The sequence below is a fragment of the Panthera leo genome, chromosome C1, assembly GCF_018350215.1.
Source record: "Panthera leo isolate Ple1 chromosome C1, P.leo_Ple1_pat1.1, whole genome shotgun sequence".
In the NCBI taxonomy this organism is placed as follows: domain Eukaryota; kingdom Metazoa; phylum Chordata; class Mammalia; order Carnivora; family Felidae; genus Panthera; species Panthera leo.
In genome coordinates, this window is record NC_056686.1 from 153,601,583 (window position 1) to 153,626,319 (window position 24,737).

The following is a 24,737-nucleotide window of genomic DNA, read 5'->3' on the forward strand; positions in this document are numbered from 1 at the left end:
GCATAGTACAGAAACAGATAGTCCTAGGATTATATAGAACAGAAATAAAAGTCATAAGTTTGTATTATAGATTTAATTTGATTTCAAATATATGTGTATATACAGATGGGTATCCCATATAAATTATTAATTTACTGAAATAAGACAAATCTGACATGTAATTGTACAGAAGATTCAAGTTGAGAAGAGAATTTCAGAAGTATCTATACGTATGATGACATTTCATATAAACTTATATTACTATATATGAATAAAGAGATATAGTCTATAAAATCATCATTTCCATCTACATACATAAATTTAAATCCTGTACCTTTAAGGAAAAAAATAAAGGCTCTCCTTTCTTTTTTTACTATCAGCTTTAAAAGTTTCTTCTTTTGTCATATCTTGGATATATTTCTGGAGTAATTAAGGTAGTAATAATATCTGTCATGTTTGCCACCAGTAAGGAAATGTGTTCAGATTACATTTGCTTAAACAAGGCAGAATGACTTGATGCACTGCCTCCTATAATTTTTACTTTTCATCCTCACTAAAGAGAAGAAAGTCCCCCAAAGGCGAACTGATAGAACGCCATTTGAACTTACATAAACTTCTTATGGTGCTCCACCACAAGTGTCAGGAATCACTGTGATGCCTGGTCCAAAGGCAAGACAGAGGTGGGGCCACAGACTGCCCCACCCTCCTAACAAGAAATGGGAGTGGGCCATATATAGCTATAACAGTACTCTGTAGTATTTTCTCAGTACTTTGAAGAGAAACTACAAGTTGGATCTCACTCTGGAGAGTTGATTGATACATATCAAGAAAAAATTTCCTAATAGACAAAGACAGTTCATTAATAAACCTTCAGAAATCAAATCTAGAAAACAATTATGACACCAAAATTCACTTTTATTATGGATAAAAACCAAAATGTAGCATTTTTTTCTTTCATCTATTTTTCATCCAAATAATAAATCCAAAAGCAAAGCACATTAAAATATAACTTTATTGGTAAATTCTTGAAGTAAAGGAGTAGGCCTTAGTATGAATATCAGCAGCCATGGTGTAGCCATTGAGAGATGTCAAGATAGACTCACAGCTTATCTGAAGTCCTTATTGGATCTTACAAATTTTTACATTTCTTACTACCATTGGTTGTACTAACGTGTAACTGGATATCAAAGGAGCTGTAGCCCTTATTAGCTTATTGGAAAGGTAGGAATGGACCAAGGATGCTGCCTCCCTTTCATTGTAGTTTTCCTTGAAATCTTTTCTAGGACTCTTCTTTATTATTTACATTTTGTCTTTGGCTCCCTTTACTACTATATCTTTTTTTTACTCTATATGCTTGAGTAATCAGAGACTCATAAACATTATCAATCAAATCCTGGAAAAAACTTACAGCTTGGCCTTGTCCCATCTGAATACGCTATCCCTTAGTAAATTATACTTGTTGAGTACGTAAATAGGTTTATAGTCACTAATCTTTTTACTCTCTCATACCAGAAATTTTTGGAGACTCAAGTTACAGATTAATCAGTAATCTTGTTCAAGGTAATACCTTGATTCCACCATCATAAGTCGATGTTGACATCATTATTATCATATAATAACTATTTTGTATAGTATTTCAGCCATTTTATAGATCTAGTGACCAAGATTTTCTGAACCAAAACTGTGGCTTTTGATTTAGCAATAGTTATATATTTTTTTCTAATTTGGTAAGTTATCTACGTGCAAAAATTGGTACAAACACATAAAAATAAAATCATGTTTATGGAATCATCTTTGGTTTTAGGAATAAAATTATAATAAATTATCAGTGTCCTGGAAAATCCAGGTCACATGGGGAAAATACTTAGCATCCCAAATAAAACTTTTTTTTTCCTTATTCACTGTATGGTTATCTAGATAACTAAGATTTCTCTTTTGGAACTCAGCTTCATTTAGAAGTTTCATATAATAGTAGTTTCAGCAATTTTGCAATGACTGAAAAGGAAGTAGTGTTAATAGTATTGCTTGATATTGGCCAAGTATTTATTCCATTCACCTTTTCCAGAACAGTTTATCATAAACTAAAAGGAATACCTATTAGTAAAAAAAAAAAAAAAAAATGAGATGTAAGAGTAATTTTGGAAAATTTATAGTTAAGAGCAACTGAAACAACACAATGTTTTGATCACCTATTTTCCTGTTGTGTTCAGGTTCTGAACCTCTTCCTGGCCTTGCTCTTGAGTTCGTTCAGCTCTGACAACCTTGCCGCCACTGATGATGATAATGAAATGAACAATCTCCAGATTGCTGTGGGGAGGATGCAGAAAGGAATTGATTATGTTAAGAGAAAACTACGTGAATTTATTCAGAAAGCCTTTGTTAGAAAGCAAAAGGCTTTAGATGAAATTAAACCTCTTGAAGATCTAAATAACAAAAAAGACAGCTGTATTTCCAACCATACCACTATAGAAATAGGCAAAGATCTCAATTATCTCAAAGATGGAAATGGAACTACCAGTGGCATAGGCAGCAGTGTCGAAAAATATGTTGTGGATGAAAGTGATTATATGTCATTCATAAACAATCCCAGCCTCACTGTGACTGTACCAATTGCTGTCGGAGAGTCCGACTTTGAAAATTTAAATACTGAAGAATTCAGCAGTGAGTCAGATATGGAGGAAAGCAAAGAGGTAGGAATTTTTAAATAAAAAGATGTTTTGACATAATTTATGCTTTAAACTATGAGACTACTTTAAGGTTATGTTTCATCTCTGTAAGAAAATAGAAAATGTCTATTGATACCCTTTCTTTGGCAAAGTTGGTGATAGATAAGTTGATGACAGATTAAAATGTAGCTAGACAAATGGTATGCTGACTCATTTTCTCAAATATTCACCATTTTGGATTCTTGATAATATGAATATGCAGACTAATATGAATTTTTCTAATTTAAAAAAATAATTTTAGATTTGTGAAGTTGTCTTCATTTATTCACTTTCTTCCTTGTAATTCTCCCACAATGGTGTTTTTTGGTACATACTAGAAAAATACTTGACGAGGGCAGTTCTAATTCTCACTTGGCTTTTATGAAACACTTCTTAAAATGTGATCTTACTTAGTTTGCACAGATATTTTTATTTATGAAAAATCTGATTGGGATCTTGACTTGATATTTACATATAGTTTCATGTTTCTGAAGTAAATGTTTTTTTAAGGAAATGAAGGTAGTGATGAAGAATCATGCTGAAAGTGTGCTTAACCTTACTGAACCAGTGCATGGTGTCTACACAAACAATATGCCATGATACATTAGAGAATGTAAAATTCTGAATTTACCAATTTACATTAAGCATCTTGGCGGTTTAAAGTATTCTTTGATTTCCTAGAAGAGTATGAGTACCAGAGTGTGCTTTTAGTTTGTTTATAGGTTAATAAGCACAGGGTTGAGAATAAAGAGAAGAAAGAATTTAAACCCTTAGTGTTTAATTGTTTAACCATACTAAAATGAAAACAGAATTCCCAGTGATTAAAGCTTGAGTAAACATAAAAATAATGGCCAAAAACAAAGATTCATCCTTTCTTGCCATTTGAATTGATTGACAGAGAAGAGAAAGACCTCTAGTACTGTCTTCATTCTAAGAAAGATAGATAACTGGGGAGTTTGAGGCCCTGAAGGATAAACTTTAAGTAGCATAACAGTCACAAAAATTAGACATTAGTTAATAAAATTATGAACAAAAATATATTTCTATGAAGGAAACCTTAGCTATTTCCATCAGTATTTGCAGGTGGATCACGTAAAATCACTGAAGAATATGCTATTTTTCATTCTTTCTTGCTTATAAGACAGGTAGTATTGCTAATTCAGTCATTAGGTAGAAGTAGATGTTAAACATGAAATCCAGAGAAAATTTAAATATAGGTACTAAAATTAACATGTAAGTAACAATGCCATAGCTCCTAGTTTCACAAAATAAGTGATGAGATTCAAGGGAAAACTTTGCAGCCTGAGGCAACAAATTGCTATAACTAGTTGAACTCAGATATTTACTAATAAGGTCATTATTTTTAAATTTAACAATAACCATATATATATTAATAAAATTTGGGGTAAGCATAGTTGGTTGGATTATGCTGAAGGAAAGGGTGGGGCCTAATTTCTGGTATTGTATATTACCAGAAATTGAGGTCAGCATTTAGAAAATAGAATTGGGTCATTAAATTTTACTGTATATTCCCCTCTTGTTATCTTGACATCATACCAAACGCTAAACATTTCCCTTACAGTAAGGGAAGTCAATTTTTCTTTTTATGTATGTTTAATTTTAGGGTGTCATATAAACTAAGAAGAAATTATGAAGAATCAAATGTTAAAGCCACCAGTCAGTTTAAACTTTTGGCTAAGTTTGAATATCTTGACAGCGAGTATCCTTAATTTTCAGAAATTTTAAAGCCTCAGGCTTCTCCAAAAGAGCGTATATTCATGTCTCACCTCAAGTCATTATGTTCAACATAGGAGGAATGTCCAGTCAGGTGGGGTGTATAGTAGGAAAATGGAAGCTCTCTTTCCAGTTACCGTTAAGCTTTTCCATTTGTTTTCTGTTTGAATTAAGTATTCCAAAATGATATATGTGAAGTCAGTACTTTGGAATTGGAGGAAGAGACTGATCTGCCAGTTGGAAATAGAATTATTGTATCGCCTTAGCTGTGGAGTCCTCTTGATTCCTTCCCCCCTAGAGATTGTTACCTGGTTGTTAAGTTTTATTACTTGAGAAATTTTCAATTCTGTCTTTATATCAAACTTGCTAAATACAAACTAATGAAAGATTCAGTCATTAGATAGAAGTAGTCTGGGAAGAGAAATGTGCAGGTTTTCAACTTTGGTATCTAACCTAGTTAGATACCAAGTAGCTGTACACTAGAAACTAAACGAGATTTGAGAGAATTATCCAAGAATTCCAAATATTCCTACCTGAGATCTCTGTTTAGTGTTCTGTCTTCTAGTTATTTTTGTCTGGTCATTTTCTTAACTGGTGAGATGGGGTTGTGCTGTTAAATATCACATGTATAGTAGTAAGAAATGGTATGAAGTTTATTGATTTCTTTTCTAAATAATTTTTTTAAATTAAGGGGAAAATGGGGCACTTTAAAAAATCTTTGGAATGCCTAGATGAATCCCTTTTTATAGGACAGATGAACCAAGTAGACTTGGAGGTTGTTTAGGAGTTTGAACTAAATCCTCTTTGATGTCTGACAAAGCTGTGTGATTCCTTGATAGCTTTTTGTATTTTCTCTATGGCGTATACAATGTTATAACCATGTATACTTGAACTCAACGTTATTTGGCTGTATTTAATGTAATTCCTTTCATGGTTTGTGATTTTGAATGATTGATTTGTCTTTTAGTGTTTTAATAATGTTGAAGCCATGCTTGAATGATTATTTTTCAAAGTGAAATTTACTAGTGTAATATAGTGACCTTCACTGCTTACCATTCTTACTTCTCACAGGGGTAAAACCAAGCTGGAGCCATCAAGAGTGCAGCTCTGGTGTTTTTTAACCAGACAGAGGCTCGTGCCATCACTTTTACCCAGGTTACCCAAGCAAGTTGTACATATATAACTATAATCAGTTTCTAAATGAATTTTGACTGGCCTGCATGTTACTCAGCTACATTCCTTACCCATCCATTGGCAGTAAAATAAAAATATGCACAGCTGCTCTTATGCTGAGTCATATAAAGCATGGTCAGGCAAGTCTGGCAACCCTAACTTTAAAAGAAATGATTTAGTTGCTAATCTTCTTACATAGATTTTAATAGAAACTATATTCAGTGAAAAGTAAAAGTGCATGCCTTAATGGATTATTTAGTTTCCATTTAATGCTACGGTTTTGAACGTGCTAAGGGCTTAAAGGAGAAATGTAGGTGCTCTTTGAAAAACTTGCAGAAAAGCTTTCTCTCCCCTGTTTTTTTTTTTTTTTAATATAGCCTCAGTGGGTGTACTTTATTCGTAATTTTTGTTCAGTGTCATATTAAATTTTTCTGAAGGGTAATCTGCAAATCAAAGCAATTCCTTATTCACGTGCAAACTGCCTAAAAGGTATTTTAATGTGACAATAATGTAAATGAATTGGAATGTTTCTATTTTGGCTACTAGCAGCATGGGTATAATTTTTATCTGCTTCATTTGAAAGAAAATGGCATTGCTTTATTTAGCAATTGACCAAAAGTGTTTTAAATTTAGAATATGATTCCCTGGGAGATTCTGTTGATATTTACCCCTACAACTCCTAAGACTGAAAGAAAAGGAAATAAATGCCTTTTGTACGCCAAAAAAATTTTAAAAATAAGATGATCATCTTTTAGGTGATATGTTCATCTGAAAATAGATCTGGAATCCAACTTCTTCATTCTGTTGTTCCTCTGTCCTTTTTGGTTCTTTTTTCCCCCTCTATTTCACCCAAACCTGCTGGGAAACTTTCTCCTGAAGAATATTATTTAAATATATCATGCACTGCAAACTCTTATATAGGTAGAGAATCATTGTGAGCTCTTTCAGTGTTTTGGAATGATAGGACCTTCCTTGTCATGTGACCATGGTAATGAGTATAACCCTCTTTGGGGTCCATTAGGTGGACCTTTGCATTTCCTGATGTTGAAATCATAGTTTTGTGCTCAAATATGTTAACCAAATTGCTTAGTGTAATTTAATTATTTTTCCAGAAATATTAATTAAATATTTTGTCATTTAGGTGCAGTTTCTTATTCTGCCATTAACTATAGAACAAACCTACCATAAGCATATTTGGCTCTTTGGAAAGGAGCAATGATTATGTCATTCTTGTAGCATTCTTTTATACATTGGAACAAAATATTCAGTCTTTGGCACTCTAGACTCATGGAAGGTAATGCTTTAAATATTGGAGGAATGATGTGACATGGGATCCAAGAGATGTAGTTGCTCACAATGAAACACAGATGCACATATACACAGAGACTAGAGAGATTTTTTTTTGTCCTATAATGTATTCATTCTTCAGGAAAATGTGGGATTTGACTCCTTATGATAATGGCTTGTTTTTCCCAGTTTCTTGGGAAAAGGGAAGGTTAGTTTCCTTATTTTCTGACTATCCCATTCATCAAGTTCTTATATAAACAGGCGTACAAGGAAAGGGATTATCAGATATATTACCTATTGGTTTATTTAGGAGATTTAACTGGAGTACGTATGGTGGAATACAAAGTAGGCAGAAACCAGTTTAAATTGACTCCATTTATTCTTTGCTCTCACATTATTATCATTTTCAATTTCCTTGAATATGTCTCTTATCCTCTCTCAGGAAATATTGTCTGCTCCCTGAAAAAGTATCCTAGTTTCCAGTTCAAGGGGTGGGAAGAGGGAAAAAGATGTGAGAGAGGTCTGGGGGGATAGGTACAGTAAGAACCCATGTATTATTTTCTCCTGGAGAATGTTTAGTCCTCAAGGGAAAGTTTTCCAGTAGGATAGTAATTAAGGGAGAAAAAGGCTGTTAATGTCCTTCATGTAAAAACAAAACGGGCCAAACATGTGTGTGTCTTTGGGGCACTCTATATCTGTTGAGGGGTAGGCCAGCATGATATAAGGGTTACTTTTGCCACACCAAGAAGGATATTTAAAATCCAATTTATGGTTTAGAAAATTGTGTAATGTATCTGTTATGAAGACAAAAATAATTTCTGGGTAATGTAGTATATAATGCTAATGATACTCTTGATTTTGCCATCTTCCTCATTAAGACAACAACAGTCCCTTTTTGGTATTAAGGTGCCACTTTGGCCTTAAGCTTATCCCAAAGCAAGAAAGATTATAACTTTCATGAAAGTGTCATAATAGTGTTAAGGTTTGTCACGGAAAATAACCCAGAGCTCCTTAAATATAAATTCTCATTAAGATCCATGTGGAACAAAGGATTGCCGTTTTTGGGGGCCAAAATCTTTAAATATGAAATGTTTGATTTAAGCTATGTTTCAGGCTATTTCTTTCTCTAAAATCCCAATTCCTTTCATTGAATCAGAGTAGAATATACATCTTTTTCTAAATTATATACAATCTTACTAATTATATTTTCTTAAAAATGTATCTCAATTTTATACTGAGAAACAAGTGTGCCTATGAAAAAATAGCAAGTTTTCTCTCCCTTTTTCTGTTGTGATTTTTTTAAGTTTTTTATTTATTTATTTTGAGAGAGAGAGAGAGAGAGAGAGCAGAGGAGGGACAGAGAAAAAGAAGGAGAGAATCCCAAGCAAGTTCCACCCTGTCAGCACAGAACCAGACATGGGGCTCAGTCTCATGAACCGTGAGATCATGACTTGAGCAGAAATCAGGAGTCAGTTGTTAACCAACTGAGCCACCCAGGTGCCCCGTGATTAATTATTTTTAAAAGTAATTTTACTTTCTGAAAGAAAGACTAGTAGTTTGGCACACCAATGTTTAATAGTAATTTATCAATGATATGGAAAGTAAAAGAGATATAATGTTTAAAAATACAAAATGCAATATTATGTACTTTGATATTTATTTATTAGATAATTTAGCAAAATATGATTCTGTCCAGCTTAACTCCTACAAAAATACAGAAGATTTTCAATGGGAAGAGCCCTGTAATATGAGGTTTTCATTAAAATAAATGTTCAAGTAATTATTTCCACCTGAAAATAAATTATTGCCTATGCTACTCATAGCAAGTAACAATTGGCTATTCCTGTTTGATCTCTTTGATCCTGATATTAGAGTACATCATATTTTATTTAAATTTAACTAGGCAGGGTATCCTAATAATATATTCAGTTCATTTATTTCCTGAAAAATAAGAACAAAAAATAAAAAGGGAACCTAAACAACCAAATTTTACAAGTTTTAATATAAAACTTGTCAAGTATAGAACTTGAAAGTATAGAACTGGTTCTATTTCTAGCCAATTCATATTTTGGTCTCTTACTCATATAGCATTTTGCAGTAGATGATGCCTAGTTTGGAGCATTTAAAAGCAACTTTTATTTGAAAATTCTTAAAGTACATGAGTTCTAATCATTCCATATAATGATGTATATTTGACAGTTCTATTTGATGAATTTGTACCATAGTTAGGATTTATTATAATTATGACCATATCTGAAGCTGAAGAGTTTTATAGTCTTAGTTTGGTTCCTTTCATTTTTATGGACTCTTTACACATTTTAACTGTTAGTCAACATACTTTATATTATGATATTTGCCTCTTACATAATTTTAAGAAAGTCATTGAATTGATGTTATCAAGAAAGACTTTATAAATCACAGTTTCTTGCCTACATCTCAGTACTATTGTTGAAAGAAAACTTTTTGTTCATTTAATATTCCAATGAGCATTTAGTTCTACTCTACACTAATACTTATAAGAATGTAAATATAAATTGAACTAATACTAATTTCATAGTCATGAAACTTAGGAATCAGTAATATCACAAGCACTCTCTTGAACCTACAACATTTAAGTATGTATCACGTCTACTAAATATTTTACATTGATAAAGGTTGGTTTTCCTTATGAATCATCAAAATATTCTCTAGAAAATTCTGGTAAAATGGGGTACAGAAGATCTGGAGTCCAGCTACTGACTCACTATAACTTTTGACAAGATAATTAAAGCCACATTTCTTTCTCTAAATAGACTCTGGATTGGTTGAAATTGAGGATTAATGTACAGTTTAGATTCTTTATTTGTAAGCCAGGTGAAGTAATGCATGTGACAGGTGGACCCCATGCTGGTCCACATCAGAGGGAAGATGGAGAAGGATGAGATTGCCTCTCCTTAAAAAGGTTCCATTCACCAGTGGGACTGCAGATCCACTTACATCGTTGAGTCAAAAGAAGGAAAACATTGTCAGAATGATTCAATATTAGTTTGCTAATTCCAGAGTTAAACTATAGTTTTCTTCATATACACATTTTAGGCCTGAATAATTGAAAGCCTTATGTTGAGACAGCACTCCTAATTCTAAAAGTTGCTGGCCATTATTTACACAATTCAGAATATTAAAGGATTTGTGTTATTCTGCACATAAGTGTGAATATTATTTGTATTCCCTTGATGTGAAAGTATTTACTAGGAGATGTCAGAAGTAGTTACTGACAGAATAAAAGAGTCCTGTCTACGGCCAAACCACCCTGAACGCGCCCGATCTCGTCTGATCTCAGAAGCTAAGCAGGGTCAGGCCTGGTTAGTACTTGGATGGGAGAATAAAAGAGCCCTTGCACTGTTTATTTATTCATTTATGCAACAAACATCTATTAAACACAAACATTGGTGATAGGTACTAGGGACACAAAAATGGCAAAAGTAGTATCTTTGCTTCAGACGATTAAGTCTGGTTATATACGTCTTCTAGAGACAAAACACTTTCATGTTGCACTTATGAAAAAGTAGTAACCTGACCTTTAAATACACAAATATTTATCTCAGTAAAAAGACGTTACTTCTATATCAGTACTAAGGAACTGCACTAAATGAAAGAAGTGATAGTTTATGTTACAGGGATCCTCTGAAACATTTCAAACCAAGATCCACTGGAATTTATCTGATGACTTCTTCCAATCACTGTCAAGACCTAATCTTCATTTTGTTATGGAGAAGTCTATTCATTCATTCATTTTTTAAACAATACTTATTGAGTACCTGCGACATACCCAGCACTGATGTAGACTGTGGTACAGTCACTCACTAATGTGTGGAGTAGCCTGAATATGGATCTTCATTTTTCCCTTGGGCTCATCCCTAGGTCTTTCCCCAATCTGTATTTACAGTGTTATCCTTTTTCCTGAAAAGAATGTATTCCATTTCTTATTGTGGGCTGTCTGTAGTTAGATCAGTTCTGACTAAGCTTCAGTTTTTCTGATTATCTATGTCATGTTTCAACATCTTACAAATGATAAGATCAGTATCTTTAGGTCCCTAATATGTAACAATTTTATGTGAATCAGATGGATTGGAATGAGACAATAATTTGGTCATTTCTTAGTCAATTGTATATAAACAGAGCTATACTTATCAAAGCCAAAAAACAAAGGATAGGAAATTATACGCAGTGTAAAGAATTAAAATATGTGCAATAAATATTCCCACTTTGCCATGTCATCTTAAACCAAAATATATTCCGATTGTAACGACAAAGATATCATGATTATCTGTTTAGTATTGTGACACATTTGGTGAGCAGAAAAAGAATTCAACAAATTTCAAGCATTTTATAATATATAATGCTTGATTTAATGTCTTGGTCAAATTAAAAAACAATCCTGAAACAGTTCTAAGAAGATAGACTCACATCTAATATTTATGCTTCTATCATTGATATTGTTAAATTACACAAGACAAAAGCATTTTCAATCTCATATATATCACATATAAGTAGTTGTAATTCATGAGCATCGCCATGCCAAGAAAATATTTTGTATAAAGAAAATTATTTTCATAAACTAAAGGAACCATCTTCCTGGGGCAAATCCATATAATCCTTAGCTCAAATATGAGTAGAGTATTTCTAGTACTGACTACAATACCCATTTTATAGTAATTTAACATACTTCAATGTGCATTTTATCATGTGCTTACCTCATCCCCTTTATAAAGTAGCTCTTACCAGCTCAACCATTTCCTAATGTTATGCACTAATGGTAATAACATTGTAACAGGTCCGAGAATGCTATGGCCCAAACTACTCTGATTCCATGTGGCACTCATACCTGGCCCTGTGTCATTCCTGCAGCATTTTAAGACCAGATTAAAGACTGGGATACCTTCCTTTATGCTGATCCTTTGAACACCCTAACCTGACTAAAGTTTGGTGGATTTCAAGATTTAAAACAACTTCTTCCTATTATATTTTTCTTTTGGTGGTATTTGATGTAGCCTAAAGGAAACCAAAATGACTACCAGAGATTCATTTCTCCCTGTATTAACAGGACAGGTGAGAGTGCCAGAGTAACAAGTAGTTTCCAAATGCACAATGAAACTCAGGAGTGCATTGGCCAAAGAGAATGCAAAATACCAGCTCTTGCTATAAAGCTAACAATGTGCTGCTCTTTTCTGAGTAAAAAAACTATAGAATATATTTAATAACAACTAGTGGTATATGTTTTCATGTCAATGAAAAGTGGATAAATTTAGATTGTTGCTGTTTATGTGCATTTGATCAAATCTTTTCTGTATTTGACATGAAAATACACTTGTGCAGCTTTCGTTGGTTGGGTCACAATTTTAGAATAAAACAAACTATACCATTTGCAAGCTAATTTACAAAAGCAAGATCACAGATGACCATGTGACTCTGGTGGCTTACATAAGCTCTCTCCAGGATTTTGTTTCAGTATCTCTACATGTGTGCTTAATCAAAAATTATTTAAGTTGTTAGCACCATATTTTTAAAGAAAAAAAATCTGCTGTGGTGCTACCTCTAATCTTGTGACCCCCACCTCTACTAAAGCGGACTGGCATTATGTTTAAGATATTCTTAAATTACAGATCAAGGAAATGCATACAGAAGACTTGAGGGCACGCCTTTTGAATTTTTATATTATAGATTAAAGAAAATATTTTAAAAGCTTTTCTGTGGAATTGATTTTCAGAAGCTAAATGCAACTAGTTCATCTGAAGGCAGCACAGTTGATATAGGAGCTCCCGCTGAGGGTGAGCAACCTGAGGTAGAACCCGAAGAATCCCTTGAGCCTGAAGCCTGCTTCACAGAAGGTAAGTGGAACCATGCATATGAGCTCATTGGACCTCTCTTACCAGTCTCTCTCTCCACCCTCCAATCATTTATATCTATCTAGTAGCTGTTCATTTACTTGTTTGATTTTTTTCTTTTTCTATATCAAAACAAAGATACGTTTTTGAAAGGTAAGATTTAGTTTATGTAATCAGACACGCTTATATTTGTGCATCCTGTTCAACTAAGAAATGCTCCTAAGTCTATGGGTGTTTTGGTAGCCTTCTAGAATATCTAATCAGAGAGAAAGCCAAATCAAGCATATCTCTCTTTAGCTTTAAAAAAAAATTAAAGGAGACAAATTTTAAGTCAAAGAAGTAATTTATTGTGTACTGTTTTATCAGTTTACAATGGGTACTAATTGATAAGTATATATTTAAAACTGTCCATGATTAATGGTTACTTGCATCTGTCAAGGTCAATTTCTTATTAGTTCTGAATGTTAGTAGGTAACAGATAATGAAGTGCCAAAATATATTGAGTTATATGGGGCGCCTGGGTGGCTCAGTCGGTTAAGCGGCCGACTTCGGCTCAGGTCATGATCTCGCGGTCCGTGAGTTCGAGCCCCGCGTCGGGCTCTGTGCTGCCAGCTCAGAGCCTGGAGCCTGTTTCGGATTCTGTGTCTCCCTCTCTCTGACCCTCCCCCGTTCATGCTCTGTCTCTCTCTGTCTCAAAAATAAATAAACGTTAAAAAAAAATTAAATATATATATATTGAGTTATATAATATGAGGCACCATGCCACTGGGGCATACCAAGAGGATTTTCTGAAAAAAGCTAAAATTATGTTATTTGAAGTATGAATCAGTTATTTTCTGAACAGTAATGCTATATATCAGACAGCCCAAAACTTCTTAGCATTTAACCAAAAAACATACCTTTGCTCACAAGTCCAAGGCCAGCTAGATGATTTTGCTGATCTTGGATAGGCTCTCTTCCAAACCTGAGGTCTTAGACGGACTGTTGGGCTGCCTCAGCTCCGCTGCACTCATCTCGTTCTCCACATAGTGGCCAGATATGTTCTAGTGGGAAGGCACAAGAGCAAGAGAGGAAACCTGTCAAGGACTGGTCAAGCCTCCTCTTATGTCAGGTTTGCTCCTGTCCCGTTCACAAAAGCAAAGTTACCTGGCCAGTCCAGAGTGTGAGGGAATGCACAACTGATGATACAAAGAGGCAGAAAAATTAGTACAATAACACAAGATATGAAATTCTTCACCTTTCTTATATAAATTTCTATTGTAGGTACAGAAACGTTTCTCCAAAACCCTGGAAATCACTTCATGTTTAACTCACTTTTTAGTTAACAGCTATTTAATAATGCATGCCATGTCTTAGCCTCAAATCAATCCTATATTGTAATTGCTTAAGTAAAAATTTGTTTTAAAAATAGTGACTGCCTCAAATTGTTACTAGTAATGCAATTTTGTTACAACTAATTCCAAATGTGTTTCATTTGGGTTATGCGTGTTTACATTAAGAACACTAAAACTAGAACGCCTGCCTGGTTCAGTTGGTTAAGCTTCTGACTCTTGATTTTGGCTCATGGTCATGATCTCACAGTTCATGAGATAGAGCCCTGCATCAGGCTCTGCACTGACAGGGTGGGACCTGCTTGGGCTGCTCTCTCCTCTCTCTTTGGCTCTCTCGCCTCCACCCAGCTCCCACACCCCCATGCATGCATATGCACATTCTCTCTCTCACAATAAGTAAACATTAAAAAAAATAACATTAAAGCTATTTTAATTTAAACTTTAAGCTAATTTTTAGTATATGTAATTACACAGACATTAGAAATCACAATCGATGTTGGATTCTTTCAAGGTGTATTACAGAAGATTATGTTGCATATACCTATTGATTTGGGACTTATATGCATTGGTAAAAATGAATACTTAAATATTAATTGTCAGTTTTTAAATAACTTCAGAGGGAGGGCTATTTGTTCAGCATACGTTATGAGGGAAGTCACTTTTTGCTATTTTTCTCCAAAAAGTCTGCATACGTTCCAGTGTTACTTCATTATGAAAAAAATATATGACTTCACAAAACATTCAATTATTGTGAAAATTCACAATAATTCAAGTGGTATTTCACAAACATAATTTCTGTGGCATTAGTTTTTCCTCTTTGCCAGATAATTAGCTTATTTTTTGAGTTACAATATATGCATATATACTGCAATAATAAGGAAATAATATGTAATTATGGAATAATAACTATGATACTCTCAACATTTGTCATTTGTGAAGCTTAAAAACATTTAAATATGAAATATTATGAAATATGTTCTATATAGAATATAGAGTAACTTCACATTGTAGAAAATGATAAATAATATATAGATGCCCACCAACCAACTTTAACAATTTGAATACTGTTATCATATTTGCTTAAGACTTTTTATTTAAGAATAAAACAGATACAGACTAGACCCATTTTATTCTCCTTCCTTATCCCATTTTCTTCCTTTTTTCTCAGAAATAAGCCAATGTCTCAAATTCGGCATTTATCATTCCCACTAAAATCAGTCTTTTTCTGTTAAACTGGTTTTTTTCATCTCATATTCTCTTTAGAGAAAAAAAAAACAACACCTAAATTTAGTTCCATTTACTTTATTACAATGAATATTTTCAGATCATGTAAATCTTCTTGATCTTTTGAGAAACAGAAATATGAAAAAGATCTTGCCCTCAAAGAAACAACAAATATAATGCTATTTATTTCTTAGTTGAGAGGCTAATAACAATGTGCATCATTAAATTTTCATGAAACAAAGGCTATGATCTGGCTGGCTGGCATTATAAAGTAGCATCTGATAAATATCTATACAGTAAAATATCAGCTCTTTTCAAGATGAGGTTTCCATTTTTCTATTCATTGATCCAGAGCCCTCTTCCTGGTTAAAACCCTATGTCATGACTCATCTGTCTCCCACGCCCCAGCATCCTGCTGTGTGTGTGCTGTCAGATCCCATCACTCCGCCTTATTTCCTGATTCCTGACCACCATCACCACGCTTACCTTGTTTTTACTTTCTTAGTGTTCAGTTGATTGAATTTCAACTTCTTTCTTCTATCCATTCAGTCCCTTGTATAGGTAGAGATCATTCTACACCCATGTTCTTACCATGTCCATCTTCATAACTCCCAAATAAATCCTTCAATGTTTTACTCATAGACAGCATATAAAATCTAAATTCTCCAACTGACTCATTCAGGTTCCTTTTTTAGATTGACTCCTAACTGTCTCCTTTATGCAACTTCTAGGTCTATTATTAAGTTTTATTGATGCCATTGTTTCTCCATTCTTTTACAGCTCCTGTACCAAACCTGATTCTTACCTATCCCTCAAAGTCTAACCCGAAATTCATTTTGTCTACAAAGCTCAATATCAAAAAGTAATCTGACCGATCAGTTCTCACAACACTTTATTTAATTTGTGATATTATTTATTTTCTGTAACTATAGAATTTGTGAGCAAAACTCCTGTACTTAAAATGCACACTTTTTGTTAAAGAAAAGCTATGTTTACGCATTCTAGTATTGTAATTTGTCCAGTACAATTCCTTGAATGCTGCAGATATTCAATAAATATTTGTTGACAAGCCTTGATAAACTATAACTCAGTATGTTTATATACACAAATTACACAAAGGTGTTTACGGCATTGTTGCTGATAATAGCCAGAATTAAAGCAACATATTCAATAATAGTGGAATAATTTTATGGATTCTGGTTAAGTCTGGTAATCTTATTTAGAGAAGTATTATGAAAACTTTCACAGTTCTATTTATTTGTAAAAAAAAGCAAAATGTATATATTATGCCATGAAATGAACTACTTAGAATTCAAATGTCCATATATAAATGGAATCACACTCATAAGATGATAAGATGGAAATATCAACTTTTGGTGATTTTATTTTTCCTTCTGTTTTTCTATATGTTTTTATGATGTAATATAACCCATTATAATAATCACATAAACATAAAAAGTATTTTTGAATGAATGATTTAAAAACTATACAGACGACTTCTGTTTGCATGAGTGGAAGCCATCTTTAAACAATAGTTATGTACAATGTATCAGGTAATAATTTAGAAGAGGTTCCCACCAACATAAAGGTACATAATCCAAGAGTAATTCTCTTTTCTTCATTTACTTTGACTTATTGTAGACTGTGTACGGAAGTTCAAGTGTTGTCAGATAAGCATAGAAGAAGGCAAAGGAAAACTCTGGTGGAACTTGAGAAAAACTTGCTATAAGATAGTGGAGCACAACTGGTTTGAAACCTTCATTGTCTTCATGATTCTACTCAGCAGTGGGGCACTGGTAGGTGACATATGACCTGTGCGTTTTCCTTTACTTGAAACTCTTCAAAAACCTCTTACAGGTTTTTAAAATCCAGTGCTTGTGAAGTAAGAAACATTGTGCGATATCCCTAGCACAGTGTGAGAGGCTCAGGAAATAGCAATTTTTATTGTTGTGGAATAAGTCTCAGATTGAACCAGGCCAAGTATGGTTTCTTGTAATATTTAAAGTAAGGTACTTCTGACTTTTAGTCATCAGAGGTAGTTCTTATAAAGAGTGATTATGCAGGCATGATATGGGATTATCAGGTGAGTATCAACCTGCTTAACATAAACTCCATTTTGCAGGGAACTCACTTGTCTTGTTTGTGCTGATTCACTAGTGCCAATCACAGTGAATGACAAATAGTAGACGAACTTAATTGCTGACTAGTAGCAAAGTGAAAGCATTACAACTTAATTTATATCTGATTTCACTCAGTGGAAGGGTCAGTTTGGTCAAGATATTAATTAATATATGAAAATCGTGTGACCTGTTTTCCCGTTTGGTGATACAAATGTGGCTGCATTTCTTTTATTTTTTCAGTTAGTCACTACCGTGTTTGGTGAGTGGATTTCATTCGGGGGATTATAGTGTTGTAAGTGGAGGCCTCTAACCCTGCCTCTGATTTGACTAAGAGTCCGTCATCCTGCCATGTACTTGAGCAAAGAGAGCCAGCCCTGCGTTTTTAATGCCAATAAAGAGGGAACTCTGAAGTCTCACCAGTAACTAGTGTCTTCGCTGTCTTAGCTCTTGGTTCTCAATCATACCCAGTCAAATCTCCCCAAAGTGCACTAACATGCTGACACAATGGCTGGCTTCTGGGGTGCTTCCAGCTTAGCTGTAAATTGAGCTCAAAAGACTTTAGGTCCTTGTTTTGAGCCCTGGTCGCAAGCCCACATCCCCTTTTCTCGAAAAAAGAAAATATTCTTTTGTCCTTAATCCAGACCACCGAGTTATCCTGATAGTTTTTCCTATAAGGGGACTGAGTTAGATAAGTGGTCTTTTCATTCCAGAACACCCAAAGGCTCCTGAAAATGAGTTCCCCAACCTTTCCCAAGAGCTCTGCAAAATGACACAGGGATAGGAAGAGGGAGCTTCCCAAATACACACCACACACATGCCCAGATTGAGCAAGAGAAAAAGAGTGGAGAAAGTGATAAACCTCTGTCCCTCTTTCTCCAGGTTGGGTGGGGGAGGGAGGGCTCCTTGCCTTACATTCGCATTACTGAGAGAATACATTACAGTGCACTGAACAAAGCAGATCTACTCACACTTGATTTTCTCCCTCCTGCTGTGGAGAGATGGACCTGACAGTCGCAAAATTTTTAAGCTCTTTGAGATACCCTGATACCCTAATTTAAAAATTATTTTAATTCATTGGCTGACGGAAATGTGCAGCCAATAGTCATTGCATGCAGGTAACTATAAAGCAAAATGCCACTATGGGAAATGGGAAGAAGCCTTCCAGACTTAAGCACCTGAGTAGAGGCTTGCAGCATGGTTTTCCTATTAAGACATCAATTAGAGACAGTTTATGACAATGAAATTCATTGGAATTTTTTCACTTACAGGCCTTTGAAGATATATATATCGAGCAGCGAAAAACCATTAAGACCATGTTAGAATATGCTGACAAAGTTTTCACTTATATATTCATTCTGGAAATGCTTCTAAAGTGGGTTGCGTATGGTTTTCAAATGTATTTCACCAATGCCTGGTGCTGGCTAGATTTCCTCATTGTTGATGTGAGTATTCTGCACTTTCTTGTTTCATCCCATTGGCATGATATGATAGTTCTAGCAATGGTGCCCAGCACATAGTAGGCACTCAGTAAAAACCTCATGTATATATAAATGATGATTCCCATTTTCCCAATGAGAATCTACCCCAAAATGTTTTTTTGCTGATTTAAATTCAGATACTTTCATAGGTGAAACAGTCAAATGCTGCCTTACTTTACCTACTGATTTAGTTGCAAATTAATATTTAAATCCCAAGTTACACAAAATATATTAATGTAGAAGTTTTGCTTTTCTCATTCTTACCTTTGACAGAATTAGTGTATTTAAATTCCTCACAGTTATCTTTGACGTTAGTATTTTTGTCATCATCAGAGCGTATTGAGAGGTGTTTGTCCCAAGATGGATTACTAATTACAAGGAAACTTGAAAGTCAAAAAAGCAGGAGACACTTCTTGATTTGTGGGATGATTGAAATAGATTGGCTGTGGGCCAATTATTTCAGAGTTTTATTAAACTGCCCTGGTGTTGAAAATAAAGGTGGAGTACCAGACTATAAAAGTCTTTAAAAAAATTGAATAGGAAGTTGCTCTCTGGTTTCCGAGGGAGTATAGATCTCACTTTTTATTCACAAAAGAACAAAAGAAATAAAAATCATTTTCCTTTAGTTCCAGAGACTTACTTCTTAAATGCCTTTTAAATCAGTAGTCTATGCATAATGGGTAAAAAGAAGTTTAAAGGCCTTTTCTCTAGAAAAGACTAGGCAAGTCAGTGGGGACAGGGGACAGGGACGTGGGGGAGGTGACAGGATGATGCTCACAGCCAGCAAAGGAGGAGGAGGACTCTGGAATTTGCAGGAAAGCACAATGTGCTAAATAGTGCATTTTGAAGATAGTATTCTGTTGATTGTAAATCCTTGGAATTTAAAATTTTTTTTAATGTTTATTCATTTTTGAGAGACAGAGAGAGAACATGAGTGGGAAAGGGGCAGAGAGAGGGAGACACAGAATCCGAACCAGGCTCCAGGCTCCGAGCTGTCAGCACAGAGCCCAATGTGGGGCTCGAACTCACAAACTGTGAGATCATGACCTGAGCCAAAGTCAGTCACTCAACCGACTGAGCCACCCAGGCACCCCTGTAATTCCTTGGAATTTAAAGACATATTTTTAACTTGAAATATTTTGATATATAAAACTTGCATATCATGCCAGTAAAAACAACAAAAAAAGGACCCTTTCATGAAGAAAGTTATTTTTTGTAGTTTCAAATGAAAGAAAAATCAACTTTTAATCCAATATAAACTTTCTAATCACCAAACAGAAGAAAAAATTATGAGACAGAGTTCTTTGAATTTAAGGTGGAAAATATCTTTGTTATATATTTTTTCCTAATCTGCCTAAAGTAAATCCACTATTAAATGTAATATATAAAGTCTTCATGCAGAATTACATCAAAAGTTTTCTGGCAATATAGGAAGACAATAAAAAAATACTTAAAACCACATTTGATTGGACAGCACACAATGAAAAAATATACCAAGACTATAACCTTTGATTTCCATAATGGGATTATGGATGATACTTTTCCTTTTCTTTATTTTCTGTATGTGGTTATGATACATTGGTAAATTTATAATAAAAATATCTGCCATTTAATGTGTCTGTGTAATATTAAAGGCATTAAATCAATATGACCTGAATATAAAGAAATTCTTAGGAGAAATCCAGTTGTCCTGCAGCTGATGCTCATATTACTGAGCATATCCTGATATTTACCTTCTTAAATTTAAGAAGATTTCTTGGGGCATCTGGGTGGCTCAGTCAGTTAAGCATCTGACTTCGACTCAGGTCATGATGTCACGGTTCCTGAGTTCGAGCCCGCATCGGGCTCTGTGCTGACAACTCAGAGCCTGGAGCTTGGTTCGGATTCTGTGCCTCCCTCTCTCTCTGCCCCTCTGCTGCCCGCCCTCTCTCTCTCTCTCTCAAAAATAAATAAACATTAAAAAAAAAAACTTCTTAAGACAATATGTGAAACTCATCAATACCTTGCTTTATATCAAATATATTACTGATCTTCTGTTTTGTTATGAAAGTTACAAATATGAATGTCCTTTTTCTAGCTTCTGGCTCAAAGTCGACTAATGAGGACAGATATATATACAATGAGAAGATGATGTCGGTATTAGAAGTGCTGTTCACTTCACTAAGGAAGGGGGAAAGGCTTTGTGAGGGCAGCACAGTGTAGGCTGGAGTTTGAGGAATGAGAGCGTCAGCAGGTATAGATAAGGGGAGGGACGCCAAAGCGTTAAAATACCGATGCATACCAAGCAGGGCCTGTTCAAGAAATACATAACACTAGAGGGTAAGAACAGTGCCACAGGGTGAGGACAAATGTATTGTAGTTGGATGATGACGTAAGAAAGGTAAGTTTGAGAAGTGTTTAAAGTATCTGAGATGCCATCCAAAGAGATACGGAAGCCCATAAAGCATTATCTATGGAAAATAACACAAAAAGCTTGCTCTACTAGAGAGAGAAGTGTGGTGGGGTAGTGCATGATTGAATAGAAAGGGGATAATTTAGAAGCCAAAAGACCAATTAGGAGATTGCTCCAGAAAGATGAGAAAGCCTGAATGTATCTCCTTCTCACATTTCGCTACACAAGTCACATAAAATTGGGTAATTTACCATTTCTTTTAATTAGCCAATACATATTGTCCCTGTTCAGAATTTTTTTCTTATGCCCTACTTTTACCTTTCATTCTTTAATTTATGCTTATTTCTTTTGGATTCTGTCTTCAGGGAAGATTAAGTAGTCCAGGGCCTCATATTTTATATGCAGAAAATCTTCACAACGAATGACAATTCAGTAACTTTAGGTTTCAATTATCTGTGAAGAGAGGGCTCACAAAGGCTAAAAGTTTAGATTTTAGGAAAAGTATATAAACCACTTAAGATAAATTTTTGTAGCTCAATTTTTGCCAAATTTAGAGGTTTTGTTATTTCACATTTCATGTGCCAAATTACTTCGAAGAAGTTTTGTTGGAAAAATTTTCTGTGTACTTCATTTATTTTTTAAAAAAATATTTTTTTCAAATACCATTTACACTATGCTCTTAAAAGTTATATTACACATCTATTTTTATTTATTGCTTTTGAAATTCAAGTGCCATTTAGAAAAAATACTTTTTCTTAGATTACGTAGTTTTAATGAGTTTTCTATGTACTTTCAAAGGAAATCAGACATTTCTGTGCCACCAATAAGAGTTGTTCTTTTCCTTTTTAGTTGAGATTTTAGAACTTCTATCAACTACATTAATTGTCTGTATAAATGACCCAAAAAATATTGTTCTGGCAATTTCTAATTAGTCATACTAAAATCTCAATTTTTTAAGAGGGTTATTTTTATTTTTATTTTTTAAAGTTTATTTATTTATTTTGAGAGAGGGAGCAGGAGGGGCAGAGAGAGAGGGAGAGAGAATCCTGTCAGTGCAGAGCCCGAGATGGGGCTTGAACCCACAAACCATGAGATCATGACCTGAGCTGAGATCAAAAGTCAGATGCTTAACCAAATGAGCCATGGCAGGCACCCCCTGAAATCTCAATTTTTCTTTTTTTAGTTAATTATTTTAATTTGACATAATTAATGGTTTTATGCCCTCGTAATGAAGTTGACACAAAGACAAAGCCACTATTTAGAGGCCTAGATCTTTCTGAGTGTGTTTGTGCTCAGATTCACCAGTGGTTTACATACTTCACCTGTGTACTTGCACTGTTTTAACCTTCTTCCTTGCGGGTGTGCTAAATAGAATTTTACAGATCTGTAGATGAAGATTGCACTTCTGTGGTATTCTGTTTCTTGTTTTACATTTGATTAAAAAAAACCGTTCTTGTCAAGAATCTTGAAAAGAGAACATGTATAGCTTCTTCTTTCTCATAAGTTTATGGCAGTGGTTCTCAAAGTATGGCTGACAGACCAGTATCTTTGGCCTTACCTGGGAACTTGAAGAAATGCACATTCTCAGGCCCTACCCCAAATCTGCTGAATCAGACTCTGCCTGCCAGCAATCTGTGTTTTCAGCAAGCCCTCCAGGTGATTTTGATACTCACTAGAGGTTGAGAACTACTGGGTAAGCATTTTTGTCTATAAATAAGAAAACTGTGTTGCTTTCTCTGTATAGGTCTCATTGGTTAGCCTGACTGCAAATGCCTTGGGTTACTCAGAACTTGGTGCCATCAAATCCCTCAGAACACTAAGAGCTCTGAGGCCATTGAGAGCCTTATCCCGGTTTGAAGGAATGAGGGTAAGAACCACTGCTTTAGAAATTGCTGGAATTATAATTGAGAACAGACTGACATTTTCTACCTCAGAAATGACAAATCCATGGAGACTTTATGTCTTATACATCCATACTGATGTAACCAGTTGATCAATAAAATTTGTCAGATGTCCATAAACTTGACACTGTTGGAGACACTCACATAATAGAATGCCTAAGTGATTCCTTCTAATTAGAAACAATTAGACCGCTTCTAAGTAGATTTTTCACTCTGTGGGAAATCTCAATCATGTTGCATAGACTTCAAATGTGAGACAAGATTAGTTATGTTCATTCCATTTGTAAATGTGCAGGAAATTCCACTGACTGTAATTTAAAACCACCAAAGAATTCCTCATTTCTTCATTGCTCCTATGATGTGTTGTGAGTCTTTTAAAATCTGAATCTGGCCCTTTAGCTTTCAAACACAGGCTGAGGTGGCTAAAAAGTAGGCCAGCTGTGGAAATCTAACAGTCATTTAGAAAGGTGGTACACAGGGACAAGGAGGAATTTGTGTTGCCATTTGTCACCCCCCGGGGCACGTAACCTGAGAACACACACCCTCAGCACGGAGGAAATGATGACGCCCTGTCTCTGTGGATTTAGCTATTCCAAAAGAAACTCTTAGAAAATGACGCTTTTTCTGATATTTGGAAATAGTTACTTGGGACTTCCTATTAATGTTTCAGACATAACCAGAAATGAATGATGTGTGTAAGTGTGCGTGCTTGTGTGTTGGTGTGCGCATGGTTGCATAGAAAGGAATGGTTAGCTGTTAAATTATTTTCACCTTACCAATTTAAAATCAGTAGTAGTTTTAATTTAAGAAGGAGAATCAAACTGTCAATACTAAAATAATTTTTCATATTTTCTGTATCAAATTTGCATAGATAGTCCTTCCATACATCTGTCTTGGAAAACACGTGTGTTATTTCTTTGCTATCCAGTTTTGTGAGTGTGTGTGTGTGTGCGCGCGCCTGTGTGTGTGTTTTAAGTCTTGTAACCAGTATCATCTCCTCACATTTGCAGAGCATTCCTTGTAGTCAACTTAAAAATGAACTGTCAAGTCCACAAGTCCCTCTGAATTATTAAGAGAGTTGAAATTCTAGTAGTAACTTAGTACTGTATTAAGTTCTTTTAAAGCTACTTTCATTTAAAAACACATTAAAATATTGTCCTTTACTGACTAGGCTCCAGGTGCCAATTTGCAGATGAATTGTGCCTTTTGCCAAGTACTCATTTGGTATTGTTGCTGTAAGATACCGTTACTCATATATTTATATGTATGTACGTATGTACTTTTTATACCATAAAGCATTTGAGGAAGGTTAATGCATGTATTTCTCATATTTTACATGTCTGTTCATCGATAAAGTTTATTTCTGGTGTAGGTTAGGTGCACTTGCACAGAGAAAGATATTTTGCTGAATATTTCCTTGAGGGATAATTTTAAAAAGTGCTGAAAAACGTTTCCTGGAAGTCCTAGTTAATTGAGAAAGCTGCAAGGAACAAAACCATTCAGTGAAGACCTTGGGATCAAATTGCAGTGTTTTATGAGAATTTTCTTC

General features: G+C 34.5%; 1 protein-coding gene across 7 annotated transcripts in view; it reads left to right on the forward strand.

Annotated features, from left to right (window-relative positions):
• LOC122227843 (sodium channel protein type 2 subunit alpha) overlaps positions 1 to 24,737 on the forward strand; it is an 84,829-nt gene that overhangs the window by 47,722 nt on the left and 12,370 nt on the right. For all 7 annotated transcript variants that reach the window (XM_042952568.1, XM_042952573.1, XM_042952570.1 and 4 more), the window contains exons 16-20: positions 2,190 to 2,669; positions 12,625 to 12,745; positions 16,939 to 17,093; positions 18,686 to 18,859; positions 23,032 to 23,154. In XM_042952568.1, the coding sequence (XP_042808502.1) occupies positions 2,190 to 2,669; positions 12,625 to 12,745; positions 16,939 to 17,093; positions 18,686 to 18,859; positions 23,032 to 23,154 (1,053 nt within the window). The remainder of the gene's footprint in view (positions 1 to 2,189; positions 2,670 to 12,624; positions 12,746 to 16,938; positions 17,094 to 18,685; positions 18,860 to 23,031; positions 23,155 to 24,737) is intronic.